Here is a 22922-nt window from a genome sequence, read left to right as displayed (position 1 = left end):
CCTAGGGTGCATGCCTGGGCAGTGTGTATGGAGGTCCTGGGCTGCTGGAACAAGGGCCTCCCTCTCAGCCTCACTGGTGTGGTCCAAAAGAAAGCAGAGCAATACTTTGGCACTGGCTTGGCTGAAGGAGTTGCCAGGAGGTGTAGAAGCCTGCCATGTTATCATTGCCAGCTACAGTGGCCTCCAATGAGAAAAGTTTCAATATATTAAAACTTCTTTCAATCAACCATGGCTCAAGAACGCCTAAATGGTTTAGCAATGATAAATATAAACCATGATAAGGCGAAGTTGCTTGATTTTTCCTGCGTAATTCAAGAATTCACAGAAAAGAAAGTAAAAATACTTAAAATAATCCTTTTCCCTATGTATTTTTAAAAAGCACTATTGTATATCTATATTTTCCATTTTGTCTTTATGTGCAGATACTGTTCAAGCCTTGAAATAAAATTATTTGTCAGCATAACTTTTGTGGAAATTATTTATATAGTGTACCTACTTATTTATAAGACTTCAGTTATCCCCAGGTTAAAAGGGGGGGGGGCACAATTATATACCTGGCCTGGGCCTCTGCCTGGCTCTGCAAGACCCTGAGAAGGCACCACCCAACCACTTATTCCTTAGCCTTTTTTCTTCTCCTGAATATTGCAAGGCAGCAAAGGTTCAGGATCAGAGTTTTCCTTCTCTTAGATGGGCTCCCTTCCCAGGTGGACGAGCCTCACCTGCCCCTCACTTCCTTCCACAGCACGGGCAGAAACTGCCTTCTTGACCTTTGGACCAACTCTTGGTCTCACCTGCTCAGTCCGTCACAGCCTGTCTTCACATGCAGAGGAAGTCTCTAACTCACCGAGGGTTTGAGAGCCATCGGCTGCCCTCACCTGGTCCATGCCGTTCCCCAGGATTGTGGCCGCTGTCGCATGCTGACAGCTTCTTGGAGCTACAGGTGAGAGCTAAGTGGAGAGTGGAGACCAAAAGCAGGGACAAACTACCCCAGAAGGAGCACAATGTGTCCCCCACCAGAGGTACTACCCCTCCCATAACATCCTGTGCACCCCAATGGGAGTATAGGAGCAGAATCGGATGGGATACCCCCCATTATGCACAACAAAGGGGCAACAGCCCCCTCTTAATTTATCTTAATCTTCAAGGTGCCACGAAACCTTTCTGTGGTTCCGGGCCACAGCTCAGCAGTGGTGTGTGTGCTGCGCATATATATATATATATATATATATATATATATATATGTTTTCGTAGATTTTCACGGGTACAGGAATGCAGGTTTTGGTGTCCTCGGGTGTCTTCCCGTGTAAAAGTTGGGGTGTCTAGGCGACGTTTCGACGAGGTCTCACTCGTCATCTTCAGGCTGGTGCTTTCGGCTTCTTGTTACTGGAACAGAGCGGGATCTCAGTGTTTGAGTTCCTATAAATACTGTAGAGGGGTGTGGTGTATTGCCTCAAAAGTTCTGGGCAGAGGGGAAGTTCCCAGGCTAGTGTTCTTTTCTTCTTTTGTTCCTTAATTACTTGAGGGATATCTTGAGTGATTTCTTGAGTGATATTCTGAGTACCACTTAGGTGGGTCATTAGGTGTGGATTAGTTGCTAAAGCCTTCGTGTCTTGACCTCTTGAATTTGTGAAGAGTTTTTCTGGGAAGATGGCTGTACTGCACTAGGTTGTGCTTTGGCTTGGCTTCGTGTATAGGGGCGAGCTGTGGTTTTGTGCCCTGTGCCAGCCAGATCTGTGTAGGGATTGCAGGGGGGTGCAGCATCCGGAGGTGCCACTATGGTTTGGTTACTGGATGGTGTCTGTAATTTATCTGTGGAGAGGGTCTGGGTTTGGGTCTGGTGTGGTTGATTGGTGGTGGCGTTCTGTGTGCCTCTGGATCTGGTGTCGGTTTTTGTGGGGAGGGCTAATTTCCAGATGTCTGGCAGGCGGGACGTGTCGTCACGCTTGTTCATGTTGTGAGGGTGTTTCTCTATCTCGATGGCTTCCATGATAATTCTCTTGTGGTGATGTTCCATGTTAAAGAGCAATTTGGAATCTGCAAAATTAATTTCGTGTCCTGTTTCTTTCATGTGTTGGAAAAGAGAGGAAGATTTTTCTTCTTTTTTGACGGCATTCTTGTGTTCTGCGATACGTGCATTTATTCGTCTGTTTGTTTGTCCAATGTACGTGGCTGGGCAGACTTTGCAGGGTATTTCATAGAAATACCCTGCAAAGTCTGCCCAGCCACGTACATTGGACAAACAAACAGACGAATAAATGCACGTATCGCAGAACACAAGAATGCCGTCAAAAAAGAAGAAAAATCTTCCTCTCTTTTCCAACACATGAAAGAAACAGGACACGAAATTAATTTTGCAGATTCCAAATTGCTCTTTAACATGGAACATCACCACAAGAGAATTATCATGGAAGCCATCGAGATAGAGAAACACCCTCACAACATGAACAAGCGTGACGACACGTCCCGCCTGCCAGACATCTGGAAATTAGCCCTCCCCACAAAAACCGACACCAGATCCAGAGGCACACAGAACGCCACCACCAATCAACCACACCAGACCCAAACCCAGACCCTCTCCACAGATAAATTACAGACACCATCCAGTAACCAAACCATAGTGGCACCTCCGGATGCTGCACCCCCCTGCAATCCCTACACAGATCTGGCTGGCACAGGGCACAAAACCACAGCTCGCCCCTATACACGAAGCCAAGCCAAAGCACAACCTAGTGCAGTACAGCCATCTTCCCAGAAAAACTCTTCACAAATTCAAGAGGTCAAGACACGAAGGCTTTAGCAACTAATCCACACCTAATGACCCACCTAAGTGGTACTCAGAATATCACTCAAGAAATCACTCAAGATATCCCTCAAGTAATTAAGGAACAAAAGAAGAAAAGAACACTAGCCTGGGAACTTCCCCTCTGCCCAGAACTTTTGAGGCAATACACCACACCCCTCTACAGTATTTATAGGAACTCAAACACTGAGATCCCGCTCTGTTCCAGTAACAAGAAGCCGAAAGCACCAGCCTGAAGATGACGAGTGAGACCTCGTCGAAACGTCGCCTAGACACCCCAACTTTTACACGGGAAGACACCCGAGGACACCAAAACCTGCATATATATATATATATATATATATATATATTTGCTTTCGTAGATTTTCACGGGTACAGGAATGCAGGTTTTGGTGTCTTCGGGTGTCTTCCCGTGTAAGAGTTGGGGTGTCTAGGCGACGTTTCGACGAGGTCTCACTCGTCATCTTCAGGCTGGTGCTTTCGGCTTCTTGTTACTGGAACAGAGCTCTGTTCCAGTAACAAGAAGCCGAAAGCACCAGCCTGAAGATGACGAGTGAGACCTCGTCGAAACGTCGCCTAGACACCCCAACTCTTACACGGGAAGACACCCGAAGACACCAAAACCTGCATATATATATATATATATATATATATATATATATATACCGGTATATCGTATTTTTTGCTCTATAACACGCACCCGACCATAACATGCATGTAGTTTTTAGAGGAGGAAAATCCGCAGGCATGCCACCCGTAGGCATTCCCTCCATAACACACACAGACATTTCCCCTTACTTTCTAGGAGGAAAAAAGTGTTATGGTGCAAAAAATACAGTATATATATATATATATATATATATATATATATATATGGATGGGATGGAGAACCTGTGGCTCTAGGTTGTTGTTGGACTCCAAGTCCCATCAGCCCCTGCCAGAGGACCAATAGTCAGGGATAATGGGAGTTGAAGTCCGGTGACAGAGGGATCCAACTGCCCCCATCGCTACTTCATAAGGTGCTGCAAGACCTCCCCCAGTACAGCGGTAAGAGATCTGCATGGCAGTGCAGAAGTCCTCTGGCTTCATCCACGGCACCTCTGAGGAGCAGGAAGGAATGTAGGAAGCTGCCCAATACTGAGCTGGCTCCATTATTCTACGTAGCTCAGTATAGCCTCCCCAGGGTTCAAGCTACTTGGAGATGCCAGAATGAATTATGAAGAAAGGCTGTGGTGTTTGGGACTTTCCAGTTAAGAGAAGAGCTGAGTAATTTTAGAAGTTTGGGAAATGATGCATGGCTTGGGATAGCTCAGTTGGTAGCGCATGACCCTGTTAATCTCAGGGGTTGAGGGTTCAAGCCCCATATTGGGAAAAAGATTCCTGCATTGCAGGGAGGTGGACTATAGATGATCCTCCTGGTCCCTTCCAATTCTACGATTCCAAGCAGATGGAGAAAAAATTTCTTTCTCTCTCACACAACACTAAAACTTGTAGACATCCAGTAAATGTTGGGAGATTGAGGGCAGGTAGCAGTGACAAACCTAGACAGCATATTAAAAAGCAGAGACATCACCTTGCTGACAAAGGTCCGTATATCTAAAGCTATGGTTTTCCCAGTAGTGATGTATGGAAGTGAGAGCTGGACCATCAAGAAGGCTGGTCGCCAAAGAATTGATGCTTTTGAATTCTGGCGCGGGAGGAGACTCTTGAGAGTCCCATGGACTGCAAGAAGATCAAACTTATCCATTCTGAAGGAAATCAGCCCTGAGTGCTCACTGGAAGGACAGATCGTGAAGCTGAGGCTTCAAGACTTTGGCCACCTCATGAGAAGAGAAGACTCCCTGGAAAAGACCCTGATGCTGGGAAAGATGGAGGGCGCGAGGAGAAGGGGACGACAGAGGACGAGATGGTGGGACAGTGTTCTCGAAGCTACCAGCATGAGTTTGACCAAACTGCAGGAGGCAGTGGAAGACAGGAGGGCCTGGCGTGCTCTGGTCCACAGGGTCACGAAGAGTCGGACACGACTAAACAACAACAACAAAAAGCCCTTCTTGACAAAGAGCACTGTTAAACTGTGGAACTCCTTCCAGCTGGAAGCAATGGCGGCCACCAACCTGGATGGCTTTAAGGTTTAACAGAGAGTTAGACACATTCATGGCAGGAAGGGGCTATCGGTGGCTACTGGCCACGATGGCTATTCTTGTGCTTGATGGTCGGCCACTGTATGAACATGATGCTGGGCTAGATGGACCACTGGCCTGATCCAGCAGGCTTTTCTTAGGCCAGGATTGCACCTTCTGGATTGAATCCTGCATGCAGTGGGCCCTGGAGAACATACTGGAGAACTGATGCCAGTCAGACGATTTTTGCACTCCATGGGGGAAAAACAAGGTTACTAAAGGCAGGTTCCTCTGTGGTTTCTCCTTACATTTTTAAAAAATGGGAGGGCGTTTTATCCCCCCCCCCCCATGCATGCTCCCATCCCCATTATATTTTAAGAGAAAGTTCCCTGCGCGATGAGGAGACGATGATCTGCGCTGTGGCGAAACAAAGAGCAAAGTCGGTGGGTGGCAACCGCAGCGGAGATGCAGAAAACAAGAATTATTATTTAAAAAATGAAAATCAGATCGACCCTAAGAGGGGCAGCTTGAACTCCTTCGCCCAGACGCCCCAACTCCAGTTCTGCGCCTGGCCACTTCTGCAGCGCCCTTGCTTGCGCCGGCCCCCCTGGATCGCGGCGCACCTGCTGGGGGACCCCCCACCCACCCAACTCCTAGTGCGCGCCCCCCCTAAAAAAACAACACACCACCACCCAAGCCAGCTCCGTCCTCCTCCCGTCGGGCGCCGATCCCCGGCTGCAGCCGGGGGAGGAATACCGCGAGAGTTGCAAGCGGCTTCCCTCGGCCCGGCTGCGAAGGTAGGGAGAGGGGGGAAAGCGCGCACGGGGGGTGGGCGCATGGTTGTGGTGGTGTGTCTCTCTGTGTGTGTGTGCAAGTGTGCGAGCGACGTGGTGGCGGCGGCGAGGGGGGGTCTCCGCGCATGAGCCGGCGGCGGCGAGGGCGCTTTGGCCGTGCGCATCGCTGTGCGCGCCCGGGCCCCGCCGGCCGAGCGAGCGAGAGGAGCGCGCTGCCCGCCCGCGCCGAGGTAAGCCCGGAGCCCCCCGCCGATGCCCGGCCCTCGCCTCGCCTCCCTCCGGCCCTTCCCCACCCGGAGAGGGGCTTTTACTCCGCCCGGTGGCCCCGGCCCGGCCTCGCCGGCCGCCTCCCCACGGCTCGCCCGCTTCCTTGCGCCCCGCGGAGCTGGAGAGACCCCGGGCGAGGAGGAGGAGGAGGAGGAGGGCGAGGGGGCCAGCAGCGCCTTCCCCAAACCCCTCTCTCCTTCCCCCCACCCCTCCCTCCTTTTCTTTTCCTCCCATCCTTCTCTCTCTCTCTCCCTTCCTTCCTTCCTTCCTCTCTCTCTCTTTCTCCTCCTTCTACATAAAAAGTCGCCATTTTGCTTCATTGCTTTTCCTGGGCTTTTTAATTAATTATTTTGTATGCCTTCCGCCCCCCCCCCCCATTTCAACACCGCCCCGCGCGCTCGCCCCAAAGAGGGGTGGGGGTGGGAGGCAGATTTCCTTTTCTTCTTTTCGGTCTATTTATATGTTTTTTTTCTTCTTTTTCCTCCACCCCCACCCCCTCCGCACCTTATTTTGCAGGCGCGGAGATCAAACGCTCGCGGGTGGAGGGCGGCTGTTGGTGGTAGGGGGTTTATTTGTGTGCCTATATATGTGGTGGTGGTTGTTTTAATTTCTCGGATCCCCCCCCCCCCTTTGCAACCTTCTCCCTTCCCAAAGCCTCCTGCTGCTTCTCGCCCGCTGCAAGATTTTAATTTTTTTTAAGCAAGCGAAACACCCATCTCTCTCTCTCTCTTTTGCATTCTCCGCCAGCGCTGCGTTTGCTTGATTATTCGACCTTATTTTGGGGGAAAATAGGGAGGGGGGGGTGAAGCAACCGAGTTCTGGAAATGTGGAAAAAGAGAGAGAAATAGCAGAGGAGGTTCGGAGCTTTGCTGCTTTGGAAAGCTCCCCTTGGAAGTGGATTAGAGTTCGGTGAGCCTGTCTTGTCTCTCGCGCCCCCCCCCTTGCAAACTAAGCGGCCTCGCCCCTGGGCAGCGACAGGTGGTGCGACCCCCCCCCCTTCTCCAACACACATATCGTGCACTTGGTGTTAGGCACACTTGCGGAAAGTGGTGCAGAGCGGAGAGGTGGGTGGGGCCCAGGTGAAGATGCTTGACCTACCTGGTCAGGTCACTTGGAGGTCACGAGGGCAACTAGCTCTTGGGGGCCGCCTGCCCTGCCCTGCCCACAGGTCAAGGTCAACGGTGTCCGAAATCGAGGACCTGAACGACTTCTCTCCTTAATCCATGTGATCCTGGCTTGAGCGTACAAGCGCCTAGATCGAGAAACTGGCGTTTTTGGGGGGAAGAGGTGTGCAGCCTGAGCCCTGGATCCCTGGCAGTGATGCTGCAGCGCTGCAGCTCCCCGTCGCAGCGCACCTGCTTTCGGGGCTGGGCCAAACGGTGGCGACCCTCCTGCTGCCTACAGGCGGACCTCGTCCTTTGGGGCGCATGGTGCGTCTCAGATGCTGTGACCCTGGACCATGCCTTTGTCTTGAGGCGCTTTTGTGCGCCATGCAGCAGCGAGGCAACTGGAGAGAGAGGGAGCGCGCAGCGAACATCACCGTCTTCTTGGCGGGCTGGTAGGAAGACCAGCGCAGCCTCACCCCGGTCCAACCCCTAGATAGGGTCGGGAAAGGCTGCCTGCCTGAAACCGCCTGGGGAGACTCTGCCAGTCTGTGTAGACAGTATGGAGCCGGGTGGACCAGTGGTGCGACTCAGTTCAAGGAAACGTGAGAACTGGGGCAGTTTTAGCTACAGAGCTGAAGCACAGAAGGTATCCTGGTCAACTCCGGGTAGGGGTGGGAATGCCTCCTGCCTGAACCCCTTGAGGGATGCTGCCAGTCAGTGCTGGGCTATGTGAGCCAGTTCGCTTCAAGGGACATTCTAATGTTCCTGTGTCCCCCTCCTTCTTAAGGATTATGGGGGCTTGGAGGCCCTGAAAAAGGAAATAGAGATCTTGGAAGAGGCCGCGGGATTATAAGCCCCGCCTGCACCCTGTCACCCCATTTATTTGGCAGGGTATATGGGTGCTAATGAAACATTTCTGCTTTCGGTTTTGATCCCTGCAGTACACACCTCCTGCTACTTCTTCCTCAAAACCCACCTTTCCTACCCAAACCTAAGCATCCTGGAAATTTTCTATACAAGATGGGACCATCAGCAGCCGCGGGTCACAATAGCTAAGTCGAACCTCCACATTCAAAGGCAGTCTATCTTTCAATATTAGTTGCCAGGGGGGGGGCACATTTTGCTTTTGCATTCTTATGGTTTCCCTGGGGGCACCTGATGGGCCTGTGTAGGAAACGGGATGCTCAGTTAGGTAGACTTTTTGGTTTGAGCTCGTTGGGCTTGTCTTAATGTGTTAATTGCATTTTCTTTCTTCGCCTTTTGGTATCCTTCTATCTCTTTGTAAGCTCCTTGGGGCAGGGACTCCCTCTTCCCTTCTGCTCATATTAACCGTAACGTGCCACGTGGATTAATGGCAGAATGTCATCTATGTAATTGGGCTGCATTATCGGAGAAGGCAAGTTTTCAGGGGTATTATCCATCTGGAACAAAGCTTGCCGTCTAAACTTGATGTCTGTGGTGGAATATTTTGCATGTCTTGCAGAAGCAAGGCCTGGAGTCATATGAGGATGCTGTAGCTTAATGATGGTTCGATTTGTTAAGTGCACAGCTGACTTTGCCCGTTTCAGGGTGGTAGTCAACAAAGTTTTACTCTAAATAGACCCATTGAAATTAATGGACCAAATTCAGCCATGTTCATTCCTTCCAGAGGATCATGCGCTGAGTAAAACTTAGTGGAATACAGTCATACCTTGGCTCCCGAACAAATCGGCTCCTGAACAATCGAAACCTGGGGGGTGAATGTTCCGGTTTTCGAACTATTTTTGGAAGTCGAACTTCTGGCGCGGCTTCCGATTGGCTGTAAGAACTTCCTGCAGCCAATCAGAAGCCGCGCTTTGGTTTCCAAGTGTTTTGGGAGTCAAAGGAACTTCTGGAATGGATTCCATTTGACTCCCAAGGTACGACTGTACCACCCTAAGAGTCTTGGAGGGTAGGTCACTATTATTTCCCATTTCACAGGGAGAAAAACTGAGGCTGACAAATTTGCAGATGTACCTAAGACTACAGAGTGAGCTCCAATCCCCGGGCAAATTATTTGCTGGGTTCTACTGATTATTTGCTCAGAAAGTTTTTTTTAGAAAGGATAAGTCGGATAGAGAGTCCTGGAATTCCTGGGCATTTGTTCCTCCTTTAGTTCCTTTCAGAAATGATTGATCGGCGGCATTTAGCGTCCTTTAAAATTATCATTACGGTGTTTTCACATTTGCCTTTTTACGCCTGCTGGCAGCGCGGTGTGGGAGGCGATCGTTAATCCCCTGAGAAAGGAACCTTGAAATCATGGGATGCGCACACAGATTTCCCGTTCAACTGATGGAGGGGAATTATACCCGTTTTAAAGCTTATCCGTTTAAAAGTGCTGTGCACGGAATCTGTTCCATTCAAAACAGGTTCTTTTCTTTTTGCCCCCCCCCCCCATTTTAAATGCAAGGTCTGCGGAAGCAAGGAAAAGGAAAAAGGAGTCCGTTTTTAATTTAATCCAGGCTTTGGCGGGTGGGCGGAGGAATAGAGCTCTCCGTGTCCAAGAAGTTTTGTTGTAGGAAACACACACACACACACACAAAACCCCCACACCAACAAAAAAACTTCTACATATCTTGCATAAAATGAAAGGGAAGGGAATTGTAGAAATCAGTAGGAGGCTAGGAAATCATTCTCCTGTCGCACAGACCTATGTTTACTGCAGCAAACAACTTTCTAAACTGTGCTTTGCCTAGCAACCCTAGTGTGTGTGTGTGTGTGTGTGTGTGTGTGTGTCTGTTTAACCCTTTCCTCACTGTCATTTTCTCCCCTGCAACACGTTCCTTCCAAGCCATCTCTCCCCAAACAGCATTCAAGTCCACAAATAAATCTGGTGGGGTTTGTGCAACAACTCAGACAGAGAGATGGTTGGAGGAGTGCAACAGTCAAGGGGAAAGGTTTATATCCCCAGCCCGCCTGCCCCCCCGCTCACTTGTCCAGGGACTCTCCTGTACAAATGCCCCCGTCCTGTAGGGCATCTGCTTTGGGTGGTCACAAGGTCTCGAGTTTGATTCCCAGCATTTCCAGGCAAGGCTGGCAAACCCCTGTGTAAAATATCCTGGAGATCTGCTGCCAGTCCGTGCCAGTGTTACTGAGCCAGATGGATCAAGACAGCTTTCTGTGGTCTTGTGTCTTGTATTGCAACCATGGGTTTGGGACATTCTGCTTTAGGAGTGGGGCTGTCGGGAGTTGAGATCTTGTGTGTCGGCAAGCTTGGTGGCCTGGGCGGCACTGCTGCCAGGCGGACCAGTTCCCTGCCTAGGATGGGGCAGCTGTAGACCTTGCTGGTGGTGCCACCTTAATGATAGAGAGAGCTGCATCCACGTTGAGATGCTGTTACTAGGGCGCTTGGAGAAGCCTGCTCCAGACCTCCCCAAACTTGGAGCTTCTCCCAAGCTGAATAATAGTAATGTCCCTCCCAGCCACTCTGGGCAGGTCCAACACATAAAAACAATATACAGTGTTACCTTGGTTCTCAAACTTAATCTGTTCCGGACGTCTGTTCCAAAAACCAAAGCGTTCCAAAACCAGGGCGTGCTTTCCCATAGAAAGTAGCGCAAAATGGATTAATCCGTTCCAGACTTTTAAAAACAACCCCTAAAACAGCAATTTAACATGAATTTTACGATCTAACGAGACCATTGATCCATAAAATGAAAGCAATAAACAATGTACTGCAGTCACACAATCAATCAGTAGCTGAACCGGGTTCCACACAGTCACAAAAACAAAACAAAAAGAGTCGCAAAAACAAAAAACGCAAAATAAATAGCAAAAACAGACCGACCTCAGCGTAGCACTCAAAATGGAAGTGTGGCACTCAAATTGGAAGGGTAACTCTCAAATTGTCATCGTAACACTCAAAACGGAAGCATAATACTCAAAACGGAAGCATAATACTCAAATCGGAAGCGTAACACTCAAAACGGAGCATGTTTGGCTTCCGAAAAACCAAAACACTTCTGGGTTTGCAGTGTTTGGTTTCCAAGTTGCTTGAGTAGCAAGGCGTTTGAGAACTAAGGTACCACCGTAACATCAAACATTAAAAACTTCCTTATACAGGGCTGCCTTCAGATGTCTTTGAAAAGTTGTATAGTTTTTTATCTGTTTGACATCTGGCAGGAGGGCATTCCCTCAGCGCTGGACCTCAGCGTCCGGGCTGAATGATGGAGGTGGAGATGCTCCTTCAGGTATACAGGTCCGAGGCCGTTGAGGGCTTTAAAGGTCAGCACCAACACTTTGAATTGTGCTCGGAAACGTACTGGGAGCCAGTGAAGGTCTTTTAGGACACTTAACTTAATGAAAAGTGTGCAGGCTGTCAGTGTGGGATGTCACCTGAGTGCAAGGCCTCCGTGAAGTTTCAAATATCCTCTTTTAAAAAATTAACATTAGCGAACATATGTGGACTTTTAAAAATGATTGTTAATATTTTATTAAGAGAATTTCAGTTAAAAGAAAGTGGAGAAAGAGAAAGAAAGGGGGAGCAAAATAGTGCAGTGTTTTGTATTTACAATGTGTTCACTTCTGACAACAAATTTTAAAACGGACCTGGCCTGTGCTTTGGAGCAAAGCACTGGCGTTTATTGACGTACTTGACTTTGAAAACACAGACATACTGGAAAAATTGCACAATATTTTACTAGAAACATTTGAAATACATGAATGTTTGTGTGTGTGTGTGTGTGTGTGTGTGCGAGAGAGAGAGAGGGAAACACCCACAACAATTGAAGCTTAAAAATAAAATATTTATTAAAAACAGAACCCACAAAATGTTTATTGTTTCAAATTACACAAAATTAGCTGAATGTCTGACCAAACTGCGGGAGGCAGTGGAAGACAGGAGTGCCTGGCATGCTCTGGTCCATGGGGTCACGAAGAGTCGGACACGACTAAACGACTAAACAACAACAAAGCTGAATGTTACAGATAGGTAGCCATGTTGGTTTGCCATAGTCAAAATAAAAAAAGAGTAGAGCTGAAGGACACTGTTGGCATTTGATGGCATACACAATGTCAGACGATGAGCAATTAAATAGTCCCGAGATGGTATGTGTGATGTTGTTGGGGCCAGTAATGGTGTTGTCCGGGTGTATGTGGCAGCAAAGTTGGCATCTGGGTTTATTGCAGGCTCTGGTGCCAGTGTCCGTGTTAAGTCTGGTTGTAGTATTACAGTCGTTAAGAGTCGTCAACAGGCTCATCTCAGCTATCTGCCAATCTCCCATTCCCACCACCCTTCTGAGTAATACCCCTCCCCACCTTCTCACTATATAGAAGGATCTGGCAACTTCTGTTTCAGTGTATCTGAAGAAGTGTGCATGCACACGAAAGCTCATACCAAGAACTAACTTAGTTGGTCTTTAAGGTGCTACTGGAAGGAATTTTTTTTAAAGCTGAATGTATTAATGAACTGAATTAGGAAGGACAGACGGCTCAAGGTAGCCATAGAAATACAGGCCAGGTATTGCTTTGCGTGTTTACTCCGAAACAAGTGCCGCTAAACTAAAGGGAGATTACTTCCAAGTAAGAGTGCATGAGTTATTTTACAGACAATGCAGTTTATGATAGATGTTGCTGCTTAACACTGGAGCGAACCAACCAAACCATTTGTTTCTGTTAATAAAGATTGAGGAAATGGGACCAGAACACTAAGCAGATCTATGGCAAAGTAGATCAAATCAGTATCTTTACTACTAAAAAAAAAAAATAAATCCTGAAGGTCCCAGGCCACAGGAAGGTTAGGCTGGCCTCAACTGGAGCCAGGGCTTTTTCGGCTGTGGCTCCAATCTGGTGGAATGCTCTGCCACAAGAGATTAGGGCCCTGCGGGACTTGACATCTTTCCGCAGGGCCTGCAAGACAGAGCTATTCCACCAGGCCTTTGGCCAAGGCACAGCCTGACTCCCTCCTTTGGCAATCTTCACAGAACTTTAGCCTAATGGTTGCCATCAATTTGAGTTGAATTAATTTTAATGAAATGATTTTAGAATGTTGTATTATTTTATTGTTGTTAGCCACCCTGAGCCCGGCTTTGGCTGGGGAGGGCGGGATATAAATAAAATTTATTATTATTATTATTGTTACACCACAGCAAGACAGGTTGGTAACTAGGGGTGGAGCAACATCAACAATAATGTGATTAAATAATAATAATAACACCAGACCCAAACCTGGAGCAGCCAAACACTTTCTGCATTTAAGAAATGAGAAAGGTAAAGGTAAAGGGACCCCTGACCATTAGGTCCAGTCGCGGCCGACTCTGGGATTGCTGCGCTTATCTCGCTTTATTGGCTGAGGGAGCCGGCGTACAGCTTCCGGGTCATGTGGCCAGCATGACTAAGCCGCTTCTGGCGAACCAGAGCAGCACACGGAAACGCCATTTACCTTCCCGCCGGAGCGGTACCTATTTATCTACTTGCACTGGTGTGCTTTTGAACTGCCAGGTTGGCAGGAGCAGGGACCGAGCAACGGGAGCTCACCCCATTGCGGGGATTCAAACCTCTGACCTTCTGATCGGCAAGTCCTAGGCTCTGTGGTTTAACCCACAGCGCCACCCACATCCTAAGAAATGAGGAAACAGACAGTCTAATTGGTTATCGGTTCAGTGGTACCTCGGGTTACATACGCTTCAGGTTACATATGCTTCAGGTTACACACTCCGCTAACCCAGAAATAGTGCTTCAGGTTAAGAACTTTGCTTCAGGATAAGAACAGAAATTGTGCTCTGGGGCACAGCGGCAGCAGGAGGCCCCATTAGCTAAAGTGGTGCTTCAGGTTAAGAACAGTTTCAGGTTAAGAACGGACCTCCAGAACGAACTAAGTACTTAACCCGAGGTACCACTGTATAGGCTTAGGGATTCAGGGGCGCTGAATGGGGGACGAGCCCCCCCCCATTTTCAGGGAGGGTGCTGGGGTCCCTCAGTATTTTGTGGCCACGACATGCCCCGCCGGGTCTACCTGCCGCCGTGATGGGCCTTGCATAGCCTTACCTGCAGCAGCGGCAGGCCCCGTTGGGTCTCCCCCCACCGCGTGACATCACACACGTGCGTCGGACCCCCCCCCCAGTGTTGGGTGGAACCCGGCACGTATGTTGGCGCTGTCCGCCCTTCAGCTTTCCCCATGCCTAAAAGCACAGGTCCAGGCCGTTTTCCATTTGGCCCCCGCCACTTTCCCCAGGAAAACCCAGTTGGCATTTGGTCCTATTGAGCGGTATGGTGCTGGTTTTCCAAGGAGAGAGGCAAATTGGAGTGTGGATGACCCTCAGTTCCCAAACTTGTGTCTGGGGTGGAGCTCACTAGATGGAAAGTGGGCGCTCTCAGAATTTTTAATCTCTCTTTATAGATGACTAGTATGTCAGGGAGATCGTTCTTTCCTCCCCGGCATAAGTTTATATTTTGATGTTTTAAATCCAGCTTATGAGTCTCTGAATGGTTTGACCCAGAAAGAAACTGTATCCACTGTATTCTGCTCTGGTCAGACCTCACCTGGAGTACTGTGTCCAGTTCTGGGCACCACAGTTCAAGAAGGACACTGACAAACTGGAACGTGTCCAGAGGAGGGCAACCAAAATGGTCAAAGGCCTGGAAACGATGCCTTATGAGGAACGGCTAAGGGAACTGGGCATGTTTAGCCTGGAGAAGAGGAGGTTAAGGGGTGATATGATAGCCATGTTCAAATATATAAAAGGATGTCACATAGAGGAGGGAGAAAGGTTGTTTTCTGCTGCTCCAGAGAAGCGGACACGGAGCAATGGATTCAAACTACAAGAAAGAAGATTCCACCTAAACATTAGGAAGAACTTCCTGACAGTAAGAGCTGTTCGACAGTGGAATTTGCTGCCAAGGAGTGTGGTGGAGTCTCCTACTTTGGAGGTCTTTAAGCAGAGGCTTGACAACCATATGTCAGGAGTGCTCTGATGGTGTTTCCTGCTTGGCAGGGGGTTGGACTCGATGGCCCTTGTGGTCTCTTCCAACTCTATGATTCTATGAAACTGCTGTTTCAGACCGAACCGGGCCATTGCTTCTTGATTTGCAATGAGTGGTAGTCACCTGAGTTTTACTCTATGCGGTGGCTCCCATGTGTGGAACGCTCTGCCCAGGGAAGTTTGCCTGGCGCCTTCATTATACACCTTTAGGTGCCAGGCGAAAACATTCCTTTTTAACCAGGCCTTTGGGTGATCTGATTTACATCCTGTGCTCTTTTAAAATGTGATTTGGGGGGGGGATGCTATTGGGCTGTTGTTTTTTATTTTTATTAGTTATTTTGTGGTTTTATATCTTGATTTTATTCTGTGAACAGCCCTGAGGACCCCCCCCCCCCGGGTTAGGGCAGTATATAAATTCAATCAATCAACAAAAATTAGACTCACAAGTAAACCCATTGAAATCAATAAGCCTAACGAAGGGCTCATCCAGATGGCCTTTTGTGATGAGTTTCTAGGCACAGGTCCAAGTGATTGTTTGTGTGTTTTGTCCTGACACTTTCCCCAGGAAAACCCACTTTTTACTGCTGTATTGGAGCGAACGGCAGTTGGGTTCCCCACAGATTGACATTTGCTTCGAATCAACGGTAAAACAGCAAGGTGATAGCCTTCCAGTTTGGTCACCATCACTTCCTCGCATGAGCTTCATGAAGAAGACCTTTTATTTTTTGCACTCTTGACTCCTCTAGAATTCAACTATGCTGCTTATCCATGAGTTCTGGCGTTGTAAGAGGGAGAAAAAGTTTTGTCTGTCTATATTGGTGTTTTACAAACTCAGGTCCCCAGCTGTTTTCTGGACTACAACTCCAATCATCCCTAGTTGGCAAGACCAGTGGTCAGGGATGATGGGAATTGGAGTCTGGAAAAAACAGATGGAGACCCACGTTTGGGAAACCCTGGTCTATATCCTTTACTTGACTCTTCAAAGAGAGCACCACCCCATCCAAAAGAGGCTGGATCGCAAATTCTGGACCAGCTGCCCTCGAGGAGAGTGATAACCTCTGCATTATGCACGGATCCTGTCCACATCTCTTCTGTTCTGGCACACAAGAAGATGATGATTCTCAGTTCTGCAAATCCAATATCCAACTTCTCCCCTGGCTTCCACCACAGTGTTGAATACTAACCAATGTGGTTGGCGCTGTGGTCTAAACCACGGAGCCTCTTGGGCTTGCTGGTCAGAAGGTCAGCAGTTCGAATCCCCATGACGGGGTGAGCTCCCGTTCCTCTGTCCCAGCTCCTGCCAACCTGGCAATTCGAAAGCACACCAGTGCAAGTAGATAGATAGGTACCGCTGCGACGGGAAGGTAAACAGTGTTTCTGTGCTCTCTGGTTTCTGTCACGGTGTTCCATTGCACCAGAAGCAGTTTAGTCCTGCTGGCCACATGACCCGGAAAGCTGTCTGTGGACAAACGCCGGCTCCCTCGGCCTGAAAGCAAGATGAGCGCCGCACCCCATAGTCGCCTTTGACTGGACTTAACAATCCGGGGGTCCTTTACCTTTACCTTTTTTACTAACCCATGGGCTTTAATCATCCCAGAGAAATAGACAGCAAAAAAACTGGCAGAGTCTAGAGGCCTTTCAGAATTCCTTCTATCCTCCTGTTCCACGTTTTTTGCTCCAGGTCGGTTTCCCAGGTATTAAGCCTAATGTGGTCCCAGGCAAAGAGCCAGGCAGAGCCATTGACATTATTAATTAATGGCTAAGTTGCTGCAAATGGCCACATTGCAGATTAACTTTTTTTTTTTAAGGGGGGGGAAGAATTGGGTCGGTCAAAGCCGAAATATAACAAAGACTTCTGTCCTGAAGGAGTGATTAAGCTAAAGCTTTGCTTTCTAGCCTGATTTGCCTGATAATCTGGTTGTTCTGCAAACGCTCTCCCAGAGAAAGCAAGGAATTCTCTGCGTCGGCTCCCAGCGGTGCTCGCTTGGGCCGGGGGGGGGGGTTGGTTCTGCAAAACGACTCTCTTCCATTCTCAGGCACCCCCGAAGGCCTTCCATGGGCCTGGGCGCAATTGGCATTTTGCAGAAAATCTAGTTATTACCCAGGACCGGAAACAGGTGGTGCAGGAGTGCTTAATTCCATGCATCCACCACCAGCCACCGAACGACCACATTCACAGCATTCTTTTAAAGCACTATGATTAAACTTTAAACAGTCGTGGCTACCCCCAAAGAATTCTGGGAGCTGTAGTTTAAGCACCCTAAGAGTTGCTAGGGAACACCCCCCCCCCCGTTCTTTTCACAGAGCTACAATTCACAGTCGCTCTTCATGGGGAACTCTGGGAATTTTAGCTCTGAGTAGGATGGGGTCTGCTAGCAACTCTCGGCACCTTTAACCAAAGCTGCAGCTCTCAGAATTATTTGGGTGAAGCCATGACTGTTCAAAGTGGTAAAGGTAAAGAGACCCCTGACCATTAGGTCCAGTCGTGACCGACTCTGGGGTTGCGGCGCTCATCTCGCTTTATTGGCTGAGGGAGCTGGCGTACAGCTTCTGGGTCATGTGGCCAGCATGACTAAGCCGCTTCTGGCAAATCAGAGCAGCGCACAGAAACGCCGTTTACTTTCCCGCCGGAGCGGTACCTATTGATCTACTTGCACTTTGAGGTGCTTTCGAACTGCTAGGTGGGCAGGAGCAGGGACCGAGCAACGGGAGCTCACCCCGTCGCGGGGATTCGAACCGTCAACCTTCTGATTGGCTAGTCCTAGGCTCTGTGCTTTAACCCACAGCTCTAGGGCTTTAAATTTATAGAGTGCATCTGGTTCAAAGCTGATGCATTGATATAAGCACCCTGCAGTTAAAGCTGCTCTTGTGTCTTGAATTGGGGGGGGGGGGGAGATGGCTTCCAATAGGAACCTGGCTTAACGCTCATCGTTTTATAGGAAAGACCACTTAAATGATTCATACCGAGAATTTAGATAAGACTCACGTTTCCCTGTTTAGCACAGTTTCCCCATTAATAAGGAAAATTGGAAATTTATCGCTCAGATCTCCTCATTAAAACCCGCTCCCTCTCCCCTTTCTCGTGAAAATGAGAAAAGAAGCAAAAGAGAAGAACTCTCTGCATGGAGGGTTTCTGCAAGGCCTAACAGAAATCATGATTATTCACTTTTTCTGTATTTGCACTTGGGCTGAGCGCGTCTCCCTGAATTCATTAATGAGGGAGCTTCAATCTCAGCGGCTGTTGAATTGCTGCTTTCCCTGGGCTGGGGAATCTGTGGCCCTCCAGACCTTTGCTGGACTTCAGTTCCCATCATCCTTGACTGCTGGCTAAGGTTGATGGGAGTAGGAGTCCAGTGACATCTGGAGGCCTGCAGGTTCTCCAAGCCTGTGCTAATCATGTACATTTGGACACAACTGGAACATGGCAGCTAGACTGGTGACTGGGAGCGGCCGCCGAGACCATATAACACTGGTCCTGAAAGGCCTACATTGGCTCCCAGTACATTTCAGGGCACAATTCAGTGCTGACCATTAAAGCCCTAAACGGCCTCAGTCCAGTCTATCTGAAGGAGCGTCTCCACCCCCATTTTTCCACCCGGACACTGAGGTCCAGCGCCGAGGGCCTTCTGGCGGTTCCTTTGCTGCGAGAAGCGAAGTCACAGGGAACCAAGTAGAGGGCCTTCTCGGTGGCGGCGCCCGCCCTGTGGAACGCCCTCCCACCAGATGTCAAGGAAATAAACAACTATCTGACTTTTAGAAGACATCTGAAGGCAGCCCTGTTTAGGGAATTTTTTAACGTTTGATGTTTTACTGTATTTTTAATATTCTCTTGGGAGCCGCCCAGAGTGGGGAGCCAGCCAGATGGGCGGGGTATAAATAATATATTATTATTATTATTATTACACAGGAATTGGCCTCCTACTCTTGAAGAGGCAGGATCAGGCTCCTTTTTTATATAGCAGGTGACAGGTGCAACCCAAGTCTTCCTTCTGTCAAGCTCTGTTCTCACGTTGAGCAATCAGCCTGCTTGATCGTGTCCTTTCTCCTTTGCTTTTAGCCATGGCAGATTCATATTCCTACAGAGGTGGAAAGAAAGTGGCTGGATCTAGCAAGACCAGCACAGACAAAGACAGCAGCAAGGCAGAGATGAAGATAAACCCGGCGTATGAGCAGTCGAGGCTTGGTGAGTAAGCGTACCACCTTTTCCAGCTGCAATGGGAAGGGCTTCGTTTGAATTAAGAGAAGCGCCATTGGCTAGGGGAACCAAAATAGGGCCCTCTATATGTTGTTGGGCTACAACTCCTATCGTTAATCAATGGTTCGGGGTGATGGGTGTCTCAAATGTGGAAGTTGCTTCCTGGCTACCTGTCTCACGGCAGTGCAAGGAAATAAATACAGCGGTACCTCGGGTTACAGACGCTTCAGGTTACAGACGCTTCAGCTTACAGCCTCCGCTAACCCAGAAATAGTACCTCGGGTTAAGAACTTTGCTTCAGGATGAGAACAGAAATTGCTCGGTGGCAGCAGGAGGCCTCATTAGCTAAAGTGTTGCTTCAGGTTAAGAACAGTTTCAGGTTAAGAACGGACCTCGGGAACGAATTAAGTTCTTAACCCGAGGTACCACTGTAGCTAGGAAGAACATACAGGTCAGGGGACTTGATAAATTAACACTTTGGTTGAATAAAAGGTACCGTCACACCTCATGTTATGTTTGCTTCAGGTTGAGCGTTTTCAGGTTGCGTCCCGTGGCGACCTGGAAGTAGCGGAACGGTTTACTTCTGGGTTTCGCCGCTCGCTCATGCACAGATGCACAAATTGACATCATGCGCAGAAGCGGTGACCCGCGCATGTGCAGACGCGGGTTGCATTCTGTTCAGGTTGCAAATGGGCCTCCAGAACGGATCCCGTTTGCAACCAGAGGTACCACTGTATTCCATTGCCTGCCAGCAAATGTTGTCCCCCACCGAAACAAAACCCAGTACTTTGGAACAGCAACTCAGATTGGAAATGGCCATTCTCAAGTTTTGTGAGGTTTGCTGAGTTGAGAACACAGTTGGCTTCCGATGTCGGGGGTGGTTCCTGCGCAAGTTGCCATTGCCCTTATTCAACGAACTGTCTGAACTTCCACAATCTAAATTGGTTAGGATGTTGCCTTCCATTCAAAACGTACTCATAGAACCGTGGAAGGGGCACCCAAGGGTCATCTAGTTCAACCCCGGCCATGCAGGGATCTCAGCCACCCAACCTTTCTGTAGAGCATTAGCAACATTGCACGTGGGAACAACAAGCAGCCTAGGAGGGGTTGTGCTTTCCGCTTGTGTGAAAGCACATCCAACCAACGTCATAGGTCTGGTAGGACTTTTTTGTTTTCGAGTTTACAAGAACGTGTTGCGGAAAGGGCCCAGGACAGCGCAAGTGAGCAAGAATCCAGTGCAGATTGTGTAGCCTGTGCTAGTTAGCTAGAACACTCTGCATATAGTGTGCAGAGTGTTTGAGGACCGGGACATTCGCAGGGAAACCAAAATGCTTGTTTACAAAGCTATTGTACTACCAGCCTTACTGTATGCTTGTGAAACATGGACCACTTATAAATGCCATCTCCAACTCCTCGAAAGATCCCATCAATGGAGTCTCCAGAAATTTTTACACATCACTTGGGAAGACAGGCAGACTAATGCCAGTGTACTGGAAGAAGCAAAGATCACCAGTGTCGAAGCAACGATTCTTCAGCATCAACTTTGTTGGACTGGTCATGTGCAGATGCCTGATGATCGTCTTCCAAAGCAACTACTCTATTCCGAACTCAGAAAGCGTAATACTGGTGGTCAACAAAAGAAGTTTAAAGAATCTCTCAAGGCAAATCTTTAAAAAATGCAGTATAAACACTGCCAATTGGGAAACACTGGCCTGTGAGCTCTCCAGTTGGAGAATAGGTAAAGGTACCCCTGCCCGTACGGGCCAGTCTTGCCAGACTCTAGGGTTGTGCGCTCATCTCACTCTATAGGCCGGGAGCCAGCGCTGTCCGCAGACACTTCCGGGTCACGTGGCCAGCGTGACAAGCTGCATCCGGCGAGCCAGCGCAGCACACGGAACGCCGTTTACCTTCCCGCTGGTAAGCGGTCCCTATTTATCTACTTGCACCCGGGGGTGCTTTCGAACTGCTAGGTTGGCAGGCGCTGGGACCGAACGACGGGAGCGCACCCCGCCGCGGGGATTCGAACCGCCGACCATGCGATCGGCAAGACCTAGGCGCTGAGGTTTTACCCACAGCGCCACCCGCTTCCCAATTGGAGAATAGCCTTTACCAAAGGTGTCATGGACTTGGAAGACACTAGAACTCAGGACAAAAGGGAGAAACGTGCTAAGAGGAAGGCATGCTTGGCAAACCCTCACCGTGATTAACTCTTGCATGGAAACCTATATCCTCACTGTGGAAGGACATGTGGATCCAGAATTGGCCTCCACAGTTACTACTGACTCCCTATTAAAACTGTGTTCATGGAAGACAGTCTTACTCAGCTGCAAGTTATCGCCAAAGAAGAAGTGTGCTCAGCGCCAAGTCTTCTTTGTCATGCAGTAGAAAGCATTTTAAATCAGTGGACATCCAACAAAATGTAAGATGGACGGATGTATTAATTCAATCCACCATGTCATTCTTCCCCATTCTGCTTTCAGGAAATGCAACTAACGATAAAACGGAAGGCAAAAGGAAAGGGAGGCCAAAGGCAGACGGCCAGGCCCTGAAGGATATTCCGGTAAGATTTTAATCTTATTTCATTTCTTGGGAACTGGGGAAAAGGAAGTAGAGACAGGATAGGACAAGCTTGGTGCATTTGAGTGCAGGAGGGGGCCTGATTCTGTTCCTAGGTCTTTTCTCTGGGAAGCCTTTGATTCGATGTGAGATACTGGGGTTTGCGCTTTCAGAAATTTTGCTTTCATTCCTCTTGCATTAAGTGGGTCTTTCCCCCTCCCCTCTGCTCCACGGATGTTTCCTATATCACAGCTGCCTCTGATGAACCAGTGGAAAGAAGAGTTCAAGGCCCACTCCAGGGTGAAATGCCCCAACTCGGGCTGTTGGCTCGAATTCCCCAGCATCTATGGCCTGAAGTACCACTACCAGCGCTGTCAAGGGGTAAGGAGGATGGAGGTGTGTGTTCTGTTTTGGTAACCCATATTTACAGCTTGTGTTAATGTCCGTGCCAAATGTGGCCCCTCTTCACACTGCTTTGACCCTGCCAGAGTGTGGCTGTCTTAATTTATATTATGGGTAGGCAAACTAAGGCCCATGGGCCAGATCCGGCCCAATCGCCTTCTAAATCCGACCTGTGGACGGTCCAAATCAGCGTGTTTTTACATGAGTAGAATGTGTGCCTTTATTTAAAATGCATCTCTGGGTTATTTGCGGGGCATAGGAATTCGTTCATTGTTTTTTTTCCAAAATATAGTCCAGCCCCCGCAAGGTCTGAGGGACAGTGGACCCCTGCTGAAAAAGTTTGCTGACCCCTGATTTATATGCATACACTCACTTAGGGAAGTGAGAGAAGAAATTCGATTCTATTATCATTTAAAAGGCGAACATACCAAATTTGCACCTTCCGAAACAATGCGCAGATCAAAAGGCAGCCAGCCTTTGAAATCTGCACTTCTCCGAATTTTGCAATGCAGTTTTCCAGCCCCGGTGTGCACAGGAAGGCATTTTAGGTTGTTTTTTTTAAAAAAGGTGCAATGTCAGGGAAGATCGCTTTGCAAAAAGGAGAAATTTGCACTAAAACGCTGAGGAAGTCATGAGGACTTAAAAAAAATAAATCACAAACTGATGTGGAAAATTGGAGGACTGAATTTAAGATTAGGAAAGAGAGAAACTCAAGAGAAACCAAAACAGAAATATTTCTCCATCT

General features: G+C 48.6%; 1 protein-coding gene across 1 annotated transcript in view; it reads left to right on the top strand.

Moving 5' to 3' along the window:
• The first annotated feature begins 5597 nt into the window (after positions 1 to 5597).
• ZNF512B (zinc finger protein 512B) overlaps positions 5598 to 22922 on the top strand; it is a 46994-nt gene continuing 29669 nt past the window's right edge. Inside the window, 4 exon segments of the mRNA XM_083507391.1 lie at positions 5598 to 5717; positions 19082 to 19207; positions 21700 to 21779; positions 22028 to 22156. Coding sequence (XP_083363517.1) covers positions 19084 to 19207; positions 21700 to 21779; positions 22028 to 22156 — 333 coding nt within the window. The 5' untranslated portion in view covers positions 5598 to 5717; positions 19082 to 19083.

The sequence above is a fragment of the Podarcis liolepis genome (genome assembly GCF_965112155.1).
Source record: "Podarcis liolepis genome assembly, chromosome: 6".
NCBI classification, from domain to species: Eukaryota; Metazoa; Chordata; class Lepidosauria; order Squamata; family Lacertidae; genus Podarcis; species Podarcis liolepis.
The sequence above is the reverse complement of the archived record's forward strand: the minus strand, read 5'-3'. Positions and strand labels throughout refer to the sequence as shown.